This window comes from Corticium candelabrum, chromosome 7, assembly GCF_963422355.1.
Source record: "Corticium candelabrum chromosome 7, ooCorCand1.1, whole genome shotgun sequence".
NCBI lineage: Eukaryota > Metazoa > Porifera > Homoscleromorpha > Homosclerophorida > Plakinidae > Corticium > Corticium candelabrum.
The window spans coordinates 2,043,243-2,063,707 of NC_085091.1; the positions used below are offsets into that span (position 1 = coordinate 2,043,243).

General features: G+C 40.4%; 3 protein-coding genes and 1 long non-coding RNA gene across 5 annotated transcripts; 2 read left to right on the top strand and 2 right to left on the bottom strand.

Moving 5' to 3' along the window:
- Window positions 1-4,976: 4,976 nt before the first annotated feature.
- LOC134182096 (6-phosphogluconate dehydrogenase, decarboxylating-like) lies at window positions 4,977-5,905 on the top strand. The gene is made up of 4 exons (XM_062649431.1): window positions 4,977-5,102; window positions 5,172-5,302; window positions 5,369-5,505; window positions 5,620-5,905. Exons 1-4 carry the CDS (start codon window positions 5,033-5,035, stop codon window positions 5,753-5,755), a joined length of 474 nt encoding a protein of 157 aa, XP_062505415.1. The 5' UTR covers window positions 4,977-5,032; the 3' UTR covers window positions 5,756-5,905.
- A 371-nt stretch (window positions 5,906-6,276) lies between these two features.
- On the bottom strand, window positions 6,277-9,568 carry LOC134182270 (uncharacterized). The gene is made up of 6 exons (XM_062649665.1): window positions 9,448-9,568; window positions 9,262-9,387; window positions 9,075-9,197; window positions 8,904-8,999; window positions 7,970-8,563; window positions 6,277-7,340 (listed from the first exon to the last, which is right to left on the bottom strand). The coding sequence occupies exons 2-6, from the start codon at window positions 9,374-9,376 to the stop codon at window positions 6,532-6,534; spliced, it is 1,737 nt and encodes a 578-aa protein (XP_062505649.1). The 5' UTR covers window positions 9,377-9,387; window positions 9,448-9,568; the 3' UTR covers window positions 6,277-6,531.
- An 892-nt stretch (window positions 9,569-10,460) lies between these two features.
- LOC134182271 (uncharacterized) lies at window positions 10,461-12,803 on the bottom strand. Its single transcript, XM_062649666.1, has 4 exons — window positions 12,725-12,803; window positions 12,543-12,665; window positions 12,345-12,470; window positions 10,461-10,885 (listed from the first exon to the last, which is right to left on the bottom strand). The coding sequence occupies exons 1-4, from the start codon at window positions 12,756-12,758 to the stop codon at window positions 10,752-10,754; spliced, it is 417 nt and encodes a 138-aa protein (XP_062505650.1). The 5' UTR covers window positions 12,759-12,803; the 3' UTR covers window positions 10,461-10,751.
- Window positions 12,804-15,976: 3,173 nt separating this feature from the next.
- On the top strand, window positions 15,977-19,868 carry LOC134182293 (uncharacterized). Of its 2 annotated transcripts, none has more exons than XR_009970307.1 (7): window positions 15,977-16,305; window positions 16,361-16,424; window positions 16,540-16,639; window positions 18,773-18,846; window positions 18,914-18,955; window positions 19,016-19,084; window positions 19,141-19,868. It is a non-coding gene; the product is annotated as an uncharacterized LOC134182293 (long non-coding RNA). The 2 variants fall into 2 exon arrangements; XR_009970308.1 differs by having other exon boundaries at window positions 18,773-18,838.
- The last annotated feature ends 597 nt before the right edge of the window (window positions 19,869-20,465 follow it).

Sequence of the window (20,465 nt, forward strand, 5' to 3'; positions counted from 1 at the left end):
TTCATGCTGAACATCGCCATCGTTTGCGAACTCTTCTCCGGGCGCGCAAAAGGGCCTGGGTACGAGGCTAGGTAGTACACGGCTCTGAGGTGCTACGGCTCATATCGCCTCGCGCTGCCAGACCCTACCACCGCGTCATACACTCGTCGCCTTTTGACATGCTTTTTGCGATTGTAGTTGTCTATTCCGCGTCTATAGTGACCATACATGCATCATAGGAGTCATTTCAAGATCTGCTTTTCTCTCCAAATACTTCTTTTGTTTGATACGGAGACGAGTCAAAGACTTAATTTCCGTGCTCGGTGGGCATTTAGTAGACGTCTGCAGTCAACACTAACACAATCCTTCGCCTATAGTGCACTCGCATCAAGCAAAATCGGGTGTTCGATATTCCTGAAGAGCAACGTGCAAAGCTGCCGATCTGTTGTTATCACTGCGAGTAGAAGAGACATGTACCTATTATTTCAAGGTGCAGACAGTGAATTGTGGTACAAAAAAGACGGCGGCTGTCCGATATTATTATAACATGACGTCGCACTCATTAAAATTAATGGTGCAAATAACAGAAACAAACAAACAAGTAATATAACTACTGTGGCATCAATCTATTGAAAACAAGTCTTCTAGTACTGGTTTACTACTTCTAGCTGGTTCAAACAACCAATGGCATGCCAAGCTTGCAGCCTCGCGCCTAGAGATAAATCAACGTTCTTCCAAATGTCATGAGCAATTGACTGTCTAGACAGTACCCTGGTGTGGCTTTGGCAGTAATGCAATTCTCATTCCCCGCATGAAGTAAAAAAGGACGACTGCTGAGAATTATACATAAGAGACGCAATGTACGCGATAGCACTGTTCTCAGACTGAATTAGAGAAGACAAAACTGTAGCTTTCGTTTCCTCGGCATCTCGGGCAAAGGCAAAAGACCGGTGGAGTAAATCATTGTATCGACATGACATCCTCTTCTTCTGACATTGCAAATTTTCCTTATAGCATCATTCCACGCTACACGTACTTTAGGTAGTTGACTATCACTGCAACATTACAACTGACACCCCTAGAATACAGCTGAAAATGCTTGGATGTTTCCAGCTTTGAACAAAGTCCAGGATATTCCCATCAAGAATAAGCTTAGGTAGGGGCAACGTTGACAACGACGATGCTCTACTGGAGACAAAACGAATACACGTTGTCTTAGAAGAATTAAACACTAAGTGCCTCTCAACAGCAAATGTAGAACAAATATGTAGTAATTGTTGTAAGCCATATGAGGAGCCAGATAAGAGACAGATGTCATCAGCATAGGCCACTGCTCCTATATTAACTTTTCCAACACTGCAACCATATCCCGACCTGTTAATCTTTACCAATAGATCGTCGATGTAAATAGAAGACAATGATGGTGAAAGGACACCATCTTGTCGCACACCAGTAGTTACAGCAAATGTATCAGATAAGACTCGTCCCCACTTAACTCTGCCTTTCAAATTTTTGTACAAGTATTCCAGTAACCGTAAAATTAATGGATTGAGACCTCGATCTTCCAAGATGCCAAACAATTTATCATGCATGACTGATCTTGTCAAAGGCTTTAGAGGCGTCCATAAAAACAAGAAAATACAGGAGATGCTCTCATATTGAAATATTCTATAGTCTCTCGTACTAGAAATGAGCACATAGTTGTACTATGTTTTGCAGCCAAATTGAAGATTGCTTGACTGAAGATTAGACTTACACATGTCCACTAACACAAGTTTCAAGATCTTAGAAATTGTTGAAGACAGTTTGACATGTCAGATCTGCTGACAAGTTTATCTTTCACTATTGGTACTTTAACCCCATCTGTCATGGAGTTGGGCAGATAGCCATGAATCAACATACAAGTGAAAGAATTGAGATATGAGCAATGACGCAACCTGGGGCATACATCAAGTGTTCCTCACAGATATTGTCCGAACCGGGAACCTTAATGCCCCTCAGAGACTGAATGACTTTCTCAACCATGTCAGCTTCTACTACAACTCAGATCCAAACGGTACCTCCCCGTGTAGACATCGTGATTGTCTATTTTGACTTGTACCAGACCTGACGATGCCTAGATTCCCTTCTGCATGGTAAGTGAAGCTCCCTGAGACAATCCGCCCAAACCTCTGCAATAGATTCATGGCAACAAATGGGCCTTCGAGGATCTGCCAAATTTACAAGACAAAGATGATATCCAGTATCATCCAAAACAGCTCCACATTCACATGATCTTAACCATTCGGATGAGCAAACCGACAAACCTAACCTCAGCTTAATTGCACGCCGAGCGATTTACGCAAGAGTCAATTGCGGAGCATGCAGAGGAAGGAACCACACCAATCCAGGCACCCGCACCTTTAATTTATCAGTTAGAGAACGAAAACGAGCAGCATTCCTCATCGAAACAGACGCTTTCAGAACGTTGTTGAGTAAAGATTCAGCTAGTTAACTCAGAAGATAAATAACTTCTTTTGGAGCTTGTTTTCTGGAAGGTAATCCGACAACTTACTGGCAGCAGGAATAAGGCTGCTTAACACAATACCCGTAGGAAATTCTGATGGACTTGCAAGAAAGGAGTCTATAAATGACTTCAAATTGGAGAATCGTATAGGCAAGCAAAGATCGAAGAGCCTGAATCCACGAAGCCAATTAAGAAGGCACAAGGTGAAACAGACTTGACTGAGGACAGACCAAAACCTCCCAGACGGATGGGTAGAGAAGCCTGCCACCACACGGAATCACTGAGATGATCATAGGATAACAAATTGGAGAAGACTGAACGAGTTTGAAGATCGTGAATTTCAGCTGCCTCTGAAAGCAGACTAGGACAAACAGTTCTGGCTAAATGATCAGGCGAGGCACATGACTGTACCGAAGCAGCAAAGAAGCGCTTTGTACATCATTCAAGGCAACCAATTGATCACACAGACGGTTACCAGAATCGGCAAATGAAGAGCAATAGCTGTAGACAGAGTCTGCTGTACTAATTGGCAATTCCAAAATAGCAATGCCATCGAACTTGACAGGGACTGGACAGTCTGGGATAGAGATGTTTAAATCTGGACACTAGAGATCACATTTGTCATGACGGATGTTCAAGCCCAGCACCTGGAAGCAAACAGACAGAGAGTTGAACGCATTGATCACATCAGCGGGAGCACCCACCAAGAAGACATCGTCCAAGTATGCAAGAACTTGGATTTCGGGATAGATATTCTGCAGGTTGACAAGAGATGGATGGATGGTCAGCGCAAAGCCGGACCTAAAGGGTCACCTTGGTGGACACCAACTTCTGTCTGCCTGCCTGCCTGCCTGCCTGTCTGTCTGTCTGTCTGTCTGTCTGTCTGTCTGTCTGTCTGTCTGTCTGTCTGCCTGCCTGCCTGCCTGTCCTTCCGTCCGTCCGTCCGTCCGTCCGTCTGTCTGTTTGTCTGTCTGTCAATACATATATTCTCATACATCAGCACTATTACTGTGTAATTGTCCAAACACCAGTCCAAAAGCCCACAATGGGCCACACAACAAAACCGAACTACTTATAATTAACAAATGCTTCATCAACGTTTAGAGAGTTTTTAGACTGTTATGCTCTTCCTAATTTTCTACTAATCACATTAGCATTGCATCTTTGCAATGCTATAGACAAACAGCGACGCCAGTCCGTCTTGAACTCTCTGCTGTTCTTCCTTCCATCTTCATCTGTTGAAAGGATGGACAGTCGATTAAGGAACTGAAAAGCATCATGTCCCCATCTTCCGAAATGTTTAAAAACTAGGGCAATACAGTTAAAGGATTTGCCCCACATGTCCAACTCACCAGCATATTTCTGTGATTTCACGGCTTCTTGTTTGGCTGCAGTTGCGCCATCTTCCAAAGCTGCCTGGGAAATAATATGTTTGACCCATGGGTGAGCCACTGAAATGTCTGTCTAACTGTCTGTCTAACTGTCTGTCTGTCTGTCTGTCTGTCGATGGTGTAGACAGATTTCTATAATTATCCAGAGATGTAACGCTAGAGTTATATTAAAGAAGATAAGTAGATTGCATGTAGGTAAAATAGATGATTATTTCTTTGATGTAGATATTCAGCACTATGTTCATTAGGATAATAGCTATGACTTCAGACATTTCAGTAGTATTTGTTAATGCTTAGGATGCTTTCATTTTTGCGATTGTTACATTTACAGTTTGGGAGAGAATAAAACAATCTGTCTGTTTGTCTGTCTGTCCGTCTGTGTGACTGTTTGTCTGTCTGTCTGTGTGACTGTTTTGTATGTCTGTTCAGAGGCATACCTGGAGCATTTCATGGGTTTGTTCTTTTAATGCTCTAATGAACCTCCTAGTCAGTTCAACATGCTCTATTCTAGTAGGCGTGGTCATTGTATGCAACTACTATACCTGTCTAGCTACCGCACGCTCACGATTATGCCTCAGCTCTTTGTGATTGAGCCTCTAGATCTCCTGTGTCATAGTCTCTTGCACAGCCCCGCTCCTCGCGCTCGCGTTAAGTAAGAGGAGCTGTGCAAGAGACTATAGACTTGACACGTCTCGTAGCTTTCGCTAACCACATTAGGAGCAGAAATCACCAAAATCAATTTTAGTACCTACCACTGTATAGCAATCATGATCGACTGCGTGGAAAACACACTGTTTACACGAGTCACAGACAATTCGTCGAGAACCCGTGTCATAGCCGTTCCCTCCGCTCTGACATGCATCTGGAATGTGGGACCCATGCAAGCCAGCACTTTAGCAGTTACAGCCCGTATGTCTGCACGGTGCAAACATTGCATGCATGGTTGGTCGTATACAGATCGAGGTAAGAGCGGACCTCCGACTGAAGTGGGCCGGTTTGTTTGCATCCTCTCGAACCCCCTAGGTACGCGCCTGCTGTTTGTCGGTCGATATGACTATTTGTTTGTTTCTTTGTTTGTGTGTGTTTGCTTGTTTGTTGTTCTGTATTTGATGCTAAGCTATTGGTCAAACAATAATACATGTAACATTTAATTCTAATGCAGAAAGGAACAGGCAAATGGACAGCCATCTCTTCACTCGACTTGGGCATTCCTGTCACACTGATCGGTCAGACAAACAACAGGAAAACAACATTTTATAATGTGTGCACTAACTCGTGCACATTGTCTATTGTAGGTGAGTCTGTGTTTGCACGTTGCCTTTCCTCTTTGAAAGACGAGAGAGTAACAGCTAGCAAGAGCTTGAAAGGGCCGAGTACGACCAAATATGAAGGTGACAGGAAGGAAATTGTGGAGCACATCAGACAGGTAGACAGTGAGGAGTCGTGGAGGATCTCGTTGTTCATTGATTGTGATATGTGTGGGTGTGGTTAGGCTCTGTATGCATCCAAGATTATCTCGTATGCCCAGGGCTTCATGCTGCTGAGAGAAGTGGCAAAGGGATACATGCAATTAACACTCAACTATGGATCAATTGCTCTCATGTGGAGAGGAGGCTGCATCATTAGAAGGTCGATCTTCTGTCTGTTTACGCGTTTGTGTATCAGTGTGTAGTTGTTTTGTGTTTGTTATTCATCTGTCTGTGCAATGGCTGTCACTCTTGGTATCTCCACTCCATACTTCAGCACTGCTTTCGCCTTTTATGATGGCTACAGATCAGGCAGCTTACCAGCTAATCTCATCCAGGCACAGAGAGATTACTTTGGTGCTCACACGTATGAGCTGCTTTCCAAACTCGGTCAATTCATCCACACCAACTGAACCGGCCACCGTCATTGTCTCGTCGTCCACTTACACTGCCTGATTGGTCAAGTGTAGCCATTGATATCAACATTTATGTTTCGGTTGTAGTAATGTTCTGATCTTGACAGCATGAGATTGTATGTTGCTGTCATTTTAGCTCAAATGGATGTCTGTCTGATATCATTTCCCAACAGTTGTATTGATTGTTCTGATGAATTAGGTGCAGTACAAGTAAGGTGTTCTCCTTGATTTTCAGTCTGATATTAATAATCATTACTGATTGACATGCTGGGTTTGTATAGCTTACTAGACATAGGTGAATAAGAAGTGGGGAACATCTTGATTATTAGACAGACACATGGACAGACTACAAGCTGATGCCATCGTCAGCACAACCACAGTTTCTCAACAATTTTCTCATCACAGGTTGTGTGTCTTGCCTATTATCATGAGAATGTACAGACAAACATTCAAATTGAATAGGCAAGTTGTATCATTTAAATCACAATAGACTGACACTTAGCTGCAGCATTGACATACACAACTGACAAACAACATTTAAATGGCTATAAAAATCTTCATCTACAGTCAAACGTTTTACTGTAGTTCACATCAACACAAACTGTAAAAACTGTGAGACTGACTGCTAGACTGTCAAAAAGTTCAATGTCAACTCATATTGCACAGCAGATTACACACATGCAACATCATCTATTGCATTTATAACAAGCAGCAAAGTTGGATGAATTGAGACAAACAGACAAACAAATACATCACAATTATCTGCTCCTAAGTCACATCCACGGCATCTCTACAAGTGTCACTTTGTCTTCTTTGCATTTCTTGCCTTTCACCATCCTTTTGGGAGGACATAAAGTGTACTCATCATTCTGCTTCACTGCATTCACTTGTATGAGAGCTGCTGCTGCAGAAATGCGACCACATGGATTCTCTTCTGCCATAGCATAGCAAATGTCCTGCAGTGGAACATAAGGAACAGCTTGAAACTGCCTCTCACGCACTTTCCTCTCTGTAGCAACTCCTGTGAATAACTCAACAAACGTGACTCCCAAGCTGTACATGTCGGCTTGTGTTGTGTTGGGTGGGGACACTGCACGCCCTTCCACAACTCGTTCTGGTGCAATGTATTCTGGACTGAGAGGACCAACAGAAAGTGACTCGTTAGAGAAGCGACAAGAGCCCAGATCACCGATTTTGGCTTCCATAGTCTTGCTGATGCGAATGTTGGTAGAGCGAATGTCTCCATGAAGTAGAGCAGGCTGCAGCTGGTGAAGATACATCACACCACACAGACATCCCACAGCTATATCCACTTGTTCCCTCATGGACAGATATCTGCTTTCAATGGCAGCATTGATCACATCTTTCAGTGATCCTTCCAAAAGCTCCATGACGATACGAAGAGGAACTCTATTCTTAACGATAGCTCCACAGATGGATACGACATTGGGGTGATGGACACGACTGGACACCGACACTTCACGTCGAATCAATGAAATATTGAAATCAGTTACTCTAACCGGTTCTTCATAAAATGTCTTGACAGCAACCGCTACACCACTCCACATGCCAACACCAACCTCTACAATACACCATCAATACACACATACACATACAGTAGAGCACCTATTATCTGGACAGCTGATCTCTGCCACCTGGTCATCGTGTGACCACAAAATCAGTGGTGGAAAATCAAAATCTCAAAATCAGAGTCACAATACAGACAAACGATATGCTACACATGTAATGATAGCTACCTGTAGTAATATAGTCAGTGTATGAAAAAGTGGACATCAAGTTGTTTGAGGACTTACAACTGAGTTCATGTGACGACCAATTATACCAGGAGGTTGCCATCCTGACCACTAAGTTATGGTGGACCCACTAAATTTTTGTTTTTATACTGTAGAGTAGAATAGTGAAATTATTCAGGTCAGACTGAGAGTGACACCTCTAAAGTCCCGGGATTCTGTTTACTTACCAGAACAATCACTATCAATATTTGATATATATAAAATGTGTGTAAACGTCCTAAACTCCTTGACGACTAAAAATTTTGTGAGGTTGCCAAGATGACGACAACGTCTGCCATAAACTTCCGAACACTGAAAGAACTTCATACCAATTGTCTGGAACCCTCTGGTCCCAACCTGTCTGGGACAAGTTGTGCTCTACTGTGTAGTTAAGCAAGCAATTCATCATTTCTGTTACCTCCATAAGCTCCTGTTCCCAACTTTAATTCAGTCATGTGTAAACTATCATCATGGATCTGTATAACGCTGTCGTATTGATGTTGAAGTCGCTCCAGCTGCTGCATTGCTCTTTCACTTCGTTGCATGTCTCTTGCCAGACGTTCATTAGTCGTGTGCTTCTCTTGAACCTTGTGCCTCAAAACATCAATTTGTCTTCTCTGTTCTTCTATCGTGCTTCTCATATCATTCAATAATTCTCCTTGTTGTTGCAGCTGTCCCTCTTTGTCATCTAGTTCGCTTGTCATCCTCGTGATTTCCTGTTGTAGATAATTTGCTTCTCTCTGTTTCTGTGCTGCAAGATGTTCCTGATCATGAACTGCTGTTTGCAATTGTTTGATGTCTTCATCACACTGCTGGAGAACCTGCAACAATCTCCTTACTTCTCCCACTTGACGTTCATTCTCATCAGTGACGGTATGAGTTACAGCCTCCTGATCAACCAATTGCTGCTGTAAAGCAGATTTCTCTGCTTGAATGGCTCGATTGCTTTCTCTGAGCTGCTCCAACTCTCTTTGTAAATCATCAACTTGAAATGCACTTGCCTGATGCTTGACTGCAAAAATAAATAGTAAAGATTAATACTCAAACAAGCAATAATACAGATAAACAGATGAATGAGTAAGACAGAAAACCTAGCATGTATGTACATAAAACAAACTGTCAACAAACAATCCCATCACATGAAGGTAAAACTGTTTAGACCATGTTTCCCCTAGTGCTTAACTGAACCAGTTTAACACCTGGTTTAGGCTAAACTGGGTTAGGGATTGACCTGTTTCCACCTCCACTAAACCAGTTATGCTCATTGAGTATAAGGAAAGTCACTACAGCACAGTTTATACAAAAATTTCCTGCAAGAATAAGAGTGAGCTCATAAGTAAATGAGTGTATACCTTGATGATAAGAAACAACTCGATGTTGTTGCAAAATGTCGACTGCTTCTTGATCTTTCTTTAGCATTCGTAAGCAATAGTTCAGATCTCGAATTGCTATACACACAATAAGATAGAACTCCTACTTTGTCTACTTTCTATCATTTCTAATCATTTTATGTGACAACACACCTGCATTTGTTGTGGGATGTACACATATACTCACACCCAAAGTGTTGACACTTTCCTTCAAGATCCTTTCTGCTTCTTGCCACTTCTGTTGTCTCAAAAGGACTTTACCAACACCAAATAAACCTGAATACAAATAAACATTCTACAGTTAAAACAAAACAAAATATGACTCTAGACAATGAATTACTTCTTCCTCTTATTGGGTGTTCCGCACCTATTGCCTTACTCATCATTTCTGATGACTCGTGGAACAATGGCAAAGCAGCCATTTGTTGGTCTTGTTTCACTTGACATTCTGCCATACGACAGAGAGCTGAACAAAAGGAACAATAAACATAATTAAGAGACAATTCTCATATTTACAATCTCTCACTTAAAGCAGTGTCATGATGGTTGGTTGGTAAAATGTGTCTTTGCAATTGTTGCTGCTTCCTGCAGTATCCTATTGGCACATTTGTAGTCACCCCTTATCACCAATACTTCTCCCATTTCACTCAACACTACACAACACAACACAAGTCAGCAATGTATGTCACACATCTAACACACTGACAAGTCAACATTAAACTCTTCTAACTCATTTCCATCTTGTAACTTACCACGTGCCTTGCCTCGTCCTTCTCCCACCATTTGAATCCATCCATCAGCCTGTTGTAACAATTTTTTCACTTCCTCATCTGTTCCTTCATTTAGTTGAATTGCGTAAGCCAATAGAGTAGCATCTACTCAAACACAATCAGCAACAACAAACAACATTTCAATTCACACACCATACCCACCTCGTGCTTTACTAATGTTGTTATCTGTGCTGAAAGATAAACAATAACCTTCTCTCATCACATCTTCTGCTTCTTTTGTTAAACATTGAGAGAGAAGGCAACGTGACAAATAAGCACAAGCTACACAACAAAATACACTTTAATTAATAAAATAAAACAGTCATTGATATCAATATTTTAAAAATCCAAATTAATGAATAGAATGTAAAATCCTTTATCAATAAATTTCTACAAAACAAAATATCACAAACCACTATTTCATATTTAATAAATAAATGTTTGATTTAAGATTAGCAATTTTACCAGCAAATGCATCAGCATTCTTTATTGTTTTCTCGCATCACACAAATAAATCCAAAGCAGCAAACATCATAACCACGACTGCAATTTTCTATCATAAATTCACACACACTCTTACATCAGCACATAGTCAGACCTCATTACTCTGACATCCAATAAACTCACATCCTTGCTTTCCCACAAACATACACGTACAACCAATTTACAAATGTGACACAAAGCCCTCATGTCCACATTACCAATAATCTGACAGTTGCATTAATACAACAAACACCAGGAGAACAAACATGGTTGCAACAATCACATCCGACCGTATGTATTAACATTCACAAATGCAACACAAAGACTCGTCTAAAGTCGTGCTTCTCCACTTTCATCACTTCCCTCCACTTAACTAAAGACATTGACTTCAATTCACAATGTCTAAGTTCACTTTTCTTCTCTCTTTGTCTATGTGTCCTCCTTGACGACCCGTTGATGTGTTCCTCTCATCTCTTACACTCTACACAAGCTGCAACACTACATTACTTCATTAATTAACAAACTCATAAACCTAACACTCAATATTACATTCACTTACAAACTCACAACATCACTCTTACTCACTTGCTGCCATGATGACTTTGTTCACAGAAGACAATCTACGCTGGATGTTGAGCGACTCTCTTAGATGTTCTGTTGCTCTTACATACTTGCCCTTATCGTATAGATACCATCCCATAGTGTGTAACACTAAATTAGAGACACAACAACACAACAGTCAGTCACGTCATCTCTTCTAGTCGTAGTCTCTCTTTACAGTCTGTCAGACCCTCCCAACATCTTCACCTCTCAACACACACTACACACTAGACATAGTGCACATAAATCATAATGAAAATCTAGCTGCACTACTCACATTTCTACTTTTCTTTTGCTTTCTTCTGCATTAATATTTCCCTATACACTAAATTAAAGATAGAATGCACTTTCCTTGCTGCTCTCATTTGCTGTGGCTGTTTGTATTGCTGTCTTACTAGAAAACTCTTGTCACAACCAGCTATGCTACTCTCATTGTTCTACATTCATTTCTGACAAAGTATGACTTGTATCTGTTGATGGACGGCTGTTCAATATCCAACAATATTACAGCAGGATGTCACTTATACAAACACCAGTTACCCCAACACATCCGTCTACCAGACACAGGCTACCTCCCACTCACCTTAGCTTTACACACAAAACGGTAATGTGAGATTACGACCCGTCCTCATCTGTGATTCTGAAAATGTTGCAACTGCAAATAAGAAGCAAACTAGAGTGGTTCTGTCCATAGAAGAGAAGATAGAAATTTGTAAGAAAGCCCCGGGTGGCTGCAGCTACGTCTGTATTGGTCAAGACTTTGGAATTGCGAGCTCTACCATGTGGGACATCATGAAAACCAAGAACAAACTGCAGACATTCCACTCTCACCAGTCCCACACGTTAAACGATTTGGTTGTGTACAGTGTAGCTGTAGTGAGTAGACATCATGCAATTATCTGGATTATTCAGAGTTATGAATAGAGCAGGTCCCAAAGTGTTCACATAAGTGACATCCTACTGTAACTTAAACAAAACACAAAAATTCTGCTATAAATTGTAATTCTCTTAATGGAAGAACAAATTGCCATCATAACAAACACAAATGATGTCACATGAAGAATATGGAAAAAAGCAAATGCAACAAGATTTAATAAAACTTTGTCCAAATTAATTAATGACCAAAAACATGTTGTTCCGTAAAATACCCTGAAAGAAAATTTGTGTGGGAGAAAAATTGTGCTTTTTCTAGAAACAGCACTACTTGTGCGAAATTCATTTGTGCAACAATAAGGCCATGCGCAATAAGATCATGTGCAAGGGAAAAATATATGTGAAATTTATTTTGTGCGATGGGCTTGTGATCGCACAAAATCGCACAAATTTTTCTCCCGTACAAATTTCTTCTTTCAGGGTAACATAGAATATCAAATTAATATCAATCCTGAGTTCATAGTCAATAAAACATTAATTGACAAACAAACTGTTGACAGAACTGATGAAATGCATGATTTTAGATGTAACCCTCAACTTTACTATCTAAATTTCCTATAAACGGTCAATAGAGGTTGAAAGCGTTGTGTTAGTGAGGTAAACTCATAACAATGAATAAAACACAAATCACACTTACTATCAGACAGAAACTCTTCATCTTGAGGTGTAATATCTCGTACAATAGACAAACATTGTTCCGTAAACTTTAAGGCGTCATTCACTTTATGTTGGTTATATAGACACAAACCCAACATATGGAGCGCTTCCAACACAAATTTAAATAAAATAGTTAATATCAATAGATCTCTACATCTTCACACATTTACACACTAACCTTCTGCTTTCTCTATTGGTTCATGTTCTGCTGTTTGGTAGAGTTGAAGTAATTGATGGTAAATTCTTTCAGCATCTACAAAGTCGTCTTCATCCCATAATTTCTTCGCTCTCAATAATAAATCTGTAAACGAAAACGAACAAAACTGAAACAAACACTACATCTCCACCCACAAATGATACCATTAGGTTTGGCAGTAGATTGACGTTCCGCCATAGTCAGCACGCGCACAATAGGGAGGGGCTTAGCTCACAAGTGTGCACATGCGCAGTCAGTGAAACCTTTCATCCTTCCATTCAGGGAAGAGAGAAAGATTTATGGATTGGCCAGTAGACTTGGATCAAAGTCTCAGAGACACTCCATCATTCAGGCTATCAAACAAACCAATTTTCTCGTCTCTATTTCTAATTGTTTCGTTATTCTTTATTCTCAGAGCAAATTTGAGTTTTAGTGAGTAAAATATGCACAGACTGGAGAAGGTTTGACTCAAATTAGTGTAGAAATGGATGGTATAGGGTAATCCGGGGTATTTCACACACTGGGCAATTCCGCACACTTTTGAATTTAATTACTTCTCATTTATTTCCTTCAACGGAGACGTAGCGGAACGTGTGAACTCTCGCTGGATAGCTTATCGTTCTGCGCTCTAGGTAGCGGCAAAATAGTTATGTTTGTGAGCTGGAAGAATTTTCTAGCTAGTGTTTTTCATGCAAAGGTGAGCATCACTTTGTAGAACAAACCGTCTAACTTTTTAGCTATCCAGTTGTTTGGTGACTTCATGGTCAGTGGACGGTTCGGCCATTTAATTTTCTACATTTCAATTTTCATGTTTTCATTTTTCAATTTTCAATTTTTAGTAATTTTTTTAATTTTTAATTTTTAATTTTTTACTTTTTTACTTGCATTCTTATTTAAAATTGTTGTGTTTATTAAATTTTAATTTTTAATTCTTAATTTTTAATTTTTAAGTTTCCATATTTTTGTAAAATGGTTTTCATCTTTTGATGTGTTGATGCTTGTGATCTTTAGATTTATCTTTTAAAATTTGATTTTTAGGCACCTATGTGCTCAAAACTAGAAACTTGAAACGCGCTGTTCGCTTTTCTATTTCTAACATGAATAGAAAATAGAAAATAGAAAATTGAAATGACCGAAGATGCTAGACACAGCAGGGGTCTCAGCGGGGGTCCCAGCAGGGCTTCCATTCGCACGCGTGTCTCAGGAGATCACGTTTCCAACACGCTAGCAGGTGTTTGTTTTTACTTTGCTTTGCGTCACGTGCCAAACCACGTTGGCAACTCTTGACAACTCTTATTATTATTAGTCAAAAACAATATGGGGAGATGCAAGTTGTGGTGACCTAACGTAGACGACGCTTACAAAACAACTGTAGTGGAGGCTGCGAAAGTCTACCCAAGAATGTCTTGCGGTGTGAGAAAGCAGTCGACCCGTCCAATTACTACCGAGCGGTGGTTCGGACTCTTCTAGAGCTGCAATGCGATTTGTTTTGACGTTTATTGTTAGCCACTCATGGGGTTAGACTAGAGGCTTCGAAGCAAATCGTTTAGCACTAGGTGGGGTGTGAGAACATACGGTCACGCCTTTCCCTCTTCTCGCAAACAGCTACCTCCGCACACTAGCTACTATAGTGTATCGATAAAGAAACTCTCTGAACATCAAAAGCTATAGGCTTTCCAAATGTACAAAAGCAATTTGCTAACCGTAGACATCATCACCCTTGCTAGATCTCACTCATGATCATTGAGGGAATTCCCCGGAAAGGCACGCCCTCAACTTGCACAACCAGTTAGTATTGCAGTCGCTATTTTTTAGGTTCTCTATTGAAGCGGTACTCCAATGGCTATTTTTCATCATGCAACTATTACAAAGTAATTGTCAAATGATAGAAATAGCGCCAAGCGTCATGAAATGGAGTGTAATAGCCGTTTACTGTTGCTGAGTAGAGATCATTGTAGGTTCCGTGGTTTAATGTAAAATATTGACTTCTGGCCAAGTGGATGGCGTTGTTCGCAATCGGATCATTGCCATATTCTTCTCACCGATCTCTCAGAAAGTCCTCTAACTTCAGGATGTCTTCGCCTCAGTCTATAGCTTATTTCTGAATGCGAAATGCCTTCTTCTACCATTCGTCTGATGTCTGCCTCGTCCATTACCTCGTCCATTAGGTGTATTTATTCTACAGAGCCTGGCTACACTGTTGTTTGTCTATGTGTCTGTCTTAATTATATGAGTATTTCTGTCTCACTGTGTATTTGTTTATTTGTGTATTTGACATTGTATGCATGTCTATTTGCCCGTTTTTATGTCAGTTAGTCTCAGTTTTATCATCAGATTAGTATTTGCACTGTGTAATCCTAGGGTTAAATCATTCCATTCTGTGCACTTTAATTAAATCTATCATGGTGCTATCAACACTTGTATGTTTGAAAAGCATGGTTTCAATGAGGCTTCTCAAAGTGGCAGCTTGAAAGCATTACCAGTTAAGTGTAGCAGAGCAGAATATTAAGGTGGACAACATTCAAATGAAAGAATATATTTCTGAAATTTACACAGAAGCACATACAGTATCTTGTGATTTGACTTTCGTAACAAAGAAGCAGGTGGTTGTCTATAATGCTGTCAAACTTACAGTACAACTTGTATACCTAAGGTATACGTTAGACTAAGAGTGTATGAGATAAGCTTTTGAATAGCATACGTGTGAAAGTCAGCGTTTGTGTGTCTATAGGCAGCAATTAGATTCTAGCTTGTATTCTACTCTGCTGTAATACACATGTATTTAATATTTGTGTTAGTGCCTAAAATTTACAACACAGGGAATGCAAAAAGGTGATAGAGTTTAGTTTCATTTGTGAGTTATTACTAGTGAATTAGTTATGTTGCTGAGCAGCCACAAGACTTCTTTATTTGCTTGAGGAAGTGAACTGCTGGTGGTGTTCTGTTTGTGTGGCAAGGCAGCATAACAACCATGCACACATTGCTGGTTACTGGAATTTCTATTATGTTTAATTGAGAAGAAATTTCTTTGTGTCTCAAAGAGGCCGGTTCCTGCATGTTCTTGCACCTGCACCAATTTTCTATTGCTGTTGCAACAGTAAAGTCTACTATTTCAGGAATCGAGAAAGTGTTTTTGCTCTTGTAGCTCATTTGCTGATTTCTGCTAACAACTTCAATAGTGTTGCATGGTTCAAGGAAGCGTACAACTATACTAATACAGACAGTACAGAGAAATGTAATGCAGTACATTATTCTATCTGCAGTTATGCACATGTAAGTGTGTCATTTATTTAGTCATGCATAATAGTCCAAGCAAGTTGTACGTACGTTTTAAGTCTCGTATTTAAAAAAGTACTTAGTTCGTTAGTTGTTTGCATCATAGATTCTGATTGAATTGGCATTTGCTAGTCATTAGAATTTAGAATCAGTGTATATCTTCCAGTAGACTCAAGTCATAAACAACATTTGCAGTGAGGCTACAATTAAGCTCACTGTGTTTGATTGTTGTATGGTCAGGTGCGTTTTATTGCTGACTTGCTTGTGCTGTGCCTTATTTCAGGGCAAGTCATGCATGCAACCAATGGACTACGTGGGTACTCTGTATTTAATTAGCTCCAAAAATAGTGTAATCAAAGCTGAAAGGAGAATTCTAAAAGTCAGCAGTAACACAATGTTCACTATTTCGTCATTTGATGTTGTATTATAGGAATTGGGATTTTGTGTTCCTGTGAAACATCCACATAAGGTTGTTGAATTACGTTTTGATTGAGTTCTGTTTCTTATGTGGTAATTGCTTGTAGATTATTATTACATACTTGCTATAATAGAACACGAAGATAATCAAGAGCTGGCTCAAAAATCTTGGTTAGTTTCTCATTATCTCATCAGTCTTGTGTCATTTTCTTTCTGGCTTTTTTATATTTGTTATATCATGATGCTTTTATACGATGACTTCTGTCAATGGTTGCTCTCTATTTAGAAATTTTATGAATGACTCGTTGAAGATGGATGTCTTTGTTTGGTTCACACCAGAAATGATTGCTTGTGCTTGCATTTTCCTTGCTGGTAGACAGCTTCAGGTGAGCGTTTTTGATATTACAAGGTGTGCATGTGGTGTGCCTGTCTGTTCTTTCATTTGCAATAATTGTCTGTCTGTCTGTCTGTCAATACATATATTTTCAAACATGGAACTATGAAACATCACTGCAAAGCACGTAACTGAAGTCCAACGCTAAACAACCTAAAACTTGCAAACTACAAACAAAAGGCTAGACTCTAGAGCTAGGTACAAGGTAAGCAAGTCAGAAGAAATGATAACTTTAGAATCCAAAGGAGACCAAGAGATGGTGATGAAAGAATCTGGAGGAGACTGTCTGTCTGTCTGTCTGTCTGTCTGTCTGTCTGTGTTACATCAAACTATAATACAATTCTGCAAAGAACTACAGTAATACAACTAGACTAATGTTCATTGAAAGCTAACGTTACAGCAAACTAAAACACTTATATATAACTAAGACTAATGAGGAAAAAGTGGGTGCTAAGAGAGTCAGGCCTCTCAGACCTACCGCACAACATGCTAAGTTTCTTTGATATAACTTGAACATTACACTTCTGTAATTGTACAGAGAATCTTTTTCTCCAAAAGTCTAAAAATTCCACAGCATTAGGTCTTTCTGCTTCATCTGATGAAAAGGCTGCCAGTTTCTGCAAAAATTTTCTCGCTTCTTCTCCCCATGATCCAAAATGTTCCATAACCAGTGGAACGACTTTGACTACTGAGCCTTCAGGCAGTTTGTGTTGTTCGTACTTAGACACCTTTCTGGTTTCTCTTCGATTAGCTGCAACCCCTGTTGCCTCAGCTGAGCTTGGGAAAACATCTGAGCTCCAAGGGTGTGCCAACGAAATGTCAAGATCAAGATTAGAACCCGACTCAGCATCAAACATAATAATGTCAGGTCTACATTCAGAGTTAGTATACCTGTTTCTTGGCTCACGACAATGATGAATTCGTAGACTTCTAAGGCACTCTGACCACACTCCAGCAATAGACTTGTGGGACCAAATAGGGCGTCCCCCCTGTCTTGCAGGTAAGTAAGTGGTATCCACTGTTGTCTAGTGGTGCAGTCTGTCTGTCTGTCTGTCTGTCTGTCTGTCTGTCTGATTTTCTGACTCTGCTTATTAAGTTAAAGGGGAAGTCCAACAAAAATGAACTTAACTTGTATGAGTAGATCTTACGAAGACAAATCGATCGGTATAAGTTACTCCGTTATCTTCGCTTTTGTATAGGAGAACGAGCGATGTTTCTGTGATGTGCAACGCCCACGCGCCTGCTCCAGGGATTAAGCTCCGCCCACTGCGAACGAATCAATGCGTTTACGGATGACTGCTACGGATATATCGAGAATGCCGAATGTGAATGCGAAGATATTATGAAGATCTGCTATCTTGCCGTCAGTGGTTCCTCTCTAAAGTAAAATGGTGTCGCTAGAGCTGTTTTCCCACCAGACTTTGAAGCAGAATTCCTCAATACCACGGCTTACCTAGAGAACGCGCGTGTGCTTGATTATTTGTTTATCCTTGTTCTTTTAATATCCGAAGAGAAATGTTCAGCGCGCCGTCTGGCGTGTGCAACAGAGGATAATCCTATTTTTACATCCGGGATTGTGACCTTCTACCAATCAGCGGCAAAAGAAAGTGAGCAGACCGGATGTAAAAATAGGAACGTCTTCTGTAGCACACGCCAGACGGCGCGCTGAACGTTTCTCTTCGGATATTAAAAGAACAAAGATAAAAAATACTCAAGCACAAGCGCGTCCTCTAGGTAAGCCGTGGTATTGAGGAATTCTGCTTCAAAGTCTGGCGGAAAAACAGCTCTACCGACACCATTTTACTTTAGAGAGGAACCACTGACGGCAAGAAGGCAGATCTTCATAATATCTTGGCATTCACATTCGTCATTCTCGATATATCCGTAGCAGTCATCCGTAAACGCATTGATTCGTTCGCAGTGGGCGGAGCTTAATCGACCAGGAAGCGCGGAGCAGGCGCGTGGGCGTTGCACGTCACAGAAACATCGCTCGTTCTCGTATACAAAAGCGAAAATAACGGAGTAACTTATACCGATCGATTTGTCTTGGTAAGATCTACTCATACAAGTGAAGTTCATTTTTGTTGAACTTCCCCTTTAAGCAATTCTCACATCTTGTTTTTAGATTCCTTTTCCTGAGAACCCACCCTGGTGGTTGTTGTTTGAAGCTTGTTATGAAGACATTGAGGAGGTGTGCGCGTATGTATAGTCAGTGCAGCTAGACATGTTGTGTACTGTGTCTTACTGTGTACTTCCTCTTGTGTAGGAAATCAGTTGCACTATCTTGGAACATTATGAAAGACCTTAAGTGAGTTAATATTGGATGGAGTTTTTCCTGTTTGCATTTTCAATTTTTGGTCATACTTAGAGAGAATTATTGAAACTAGTAGAGGCAGTAATGGAGGCTAAGAAACAACTTGAAGCTAAGAAAACTGGGGTATGTAGCTTGACGTTCGTTCCCATATTATGATTTTTATTTCTTGTTTTTGTTAGGTAATTGTCAGTTCTAGAGACATCGAGACATCAAATGGTCTAAAGACTGGTAGTTGGACTAGCTCTCGTACGGCTTCGCCACAAGCTGGAAGTGCCACTGGATCGAAACCCACTGCTGACAAGTAGGATGAAAATTATGACACTAGGAAAACTGATTCACAGTCAAGGAGGGAAGCAAAGTCTGGCGATGTAAGTCCTGTGGTTGTGTCTGACAGAAGCAGTGGGTCTCTCAGTGAGGAAAACAGTTGTGGTAGTGGTGATGAGAGCAGTGATAGTTCTCCACATGTCAGTCAGCGTAGCTCACCACGTCCAAACACGAGAGACCAGTTGCCTCGACCCTCAAATCTATCAAGACATTCTAGACGAAACGAGAGGAATGCATCTCCTATTCGTAGGCATCGCCAGCATCTATATAGCTCACGCAGTCGCAGCAGGTCAAGGGAGAGGAGGGATAGCCATGCAAGGGAAGGTCAGAGAGAACGATTTAGGGACTATAATGGTGATAGAAGATCAGGCTATGGATATGAACGTGATAAAAGTCGTAGGGATCATTACGGAAAGGCCTCTTACCAAGATGATAAGTATCGAGGAAAGTCTAAATACAGATGAAATAGTCCAGTCTGATTTGATTATATGCACATAGGGCAGCATCTTTGGTATTAGTAAATAATGAAATTACGTTACTGTGTTGCTTACTAGTGTCTGATGTAGCTTATTGTATAATACATTGCCACCTGCATCAGTTCTCTTCTTTTACACTTCTATAGAATGTTAGCTTGATGAACACAACCAGTACTACTAGCTTCATATTTGGTGTTCCATCTATAGGGTTTTTGAGTGGGACATAATCTCTGCCTTACATTTGGCACGCTGTGCCTTTAGCAAGCTGTAGGGAATTGCAACTACAATTGTAGCATGAACTACGTCGAATTGAGTTTAGATACAGTCTAGTAATAATTATATACATGCATGCTTGTTTGTTATGCAAAATAGCACCACATTGAGCCTAGCCTTGTCCCCAGACTCACATGAGCTTGGCAATGTCCGGTTCCTGAATTATATTTTCAACCTCCCAAACGGGTAATATGGGAACCGGACACTACTGCCAAGCTCAAGTGAGTCTAGGGACCCTCGAGGCTAATTGAGCCTGTACAGTATCCTGTTTTAATAGTTGCAAGCCAAGATGCCCTTCTTGGTAATTTATTGCTCTGGCCAATCTAACTCTTGGATGGAACACTGATTTGTAATGTTCCATTCTGTTTTATGTAGCTATTGACTTTGGTAGTGTATTAGTTTATCACGCAATGGCATGATACCAGAATGAA

What these genes read in the sequence shown, in the direction of transcription:
- LOC134182096 (XM_062649431.1), top strand. Translation starts at nt 5,033, where the DNA reads ATGCAGAAAGGAACAGGCAAATGGACAGCCATCTCTTCACTCGACTTG. An exon ending in CATTCCTGTCACACTGATCG is followed by an intron (nt 5,103 to 5,171) that starts GTCAGACAAACA and finishes TGTCTATTGTAG; the next exon opens with GTGAGTCTGTGTTTGCACGT. An exon ending in TTGTGGAGCACATCAGACAG is followed by an intron (nt 5,303 to 5,368) that starts GTAGACAGTGAG and finishes GGGTGTGGTTAG; the next exon opens with GCTCTGTATGCATCCAAGAT.
- LOC134182270 (XM_062649665.1), bottom strand. Translation starts at nt 9,376, where the DNA reads ATGGCAGAATGTCAAGTGAAACAAGACCAACAAATGGCTGCTTTGCCA. An exon ending in ACATCCCACAACAAATGCAG is followed by an intron (nt 9,000 to 9,074) that starts GTGTGTTGTCAC and finishes TTGTGTGTATAG; the next exon opens with CAATTCGAGATCTGAACTAT. An exon ending in AGTTGTTTCTTATCATCAAG is followed by an intron (nt 8,564 to 8,903) that starts GTATACACTCAT and finishes TTATTTTTGCAG; the next exon opens with TCAAGCATCAGGCAAGTGCA.
- LOC134182271 (XM_062649666.1), bottom strand. Translation starts at nt 12,758, where the DNA reads ATGGCGGAACGTCAATCTACTGCCAAACCTAATG. An exon ending in ATCTACTGCCAAACCTAATG is followed by an intron (nt 12,666 to 12,724) that starts GTATCATTTGTG and finishes TTTCGTTTACAG; the next exon opens with ATTTATTATTGAGAGCGAAG. An exon ending in ACCAATAGAGAAAGCAGAAG is followed by an intron (nt 12,471 to 12,542) that starts GTTAGTGTGTAA and finishes TTGTGTTGGAAG; the next exon opens with CGCTCCATATGTTGGGTTTG.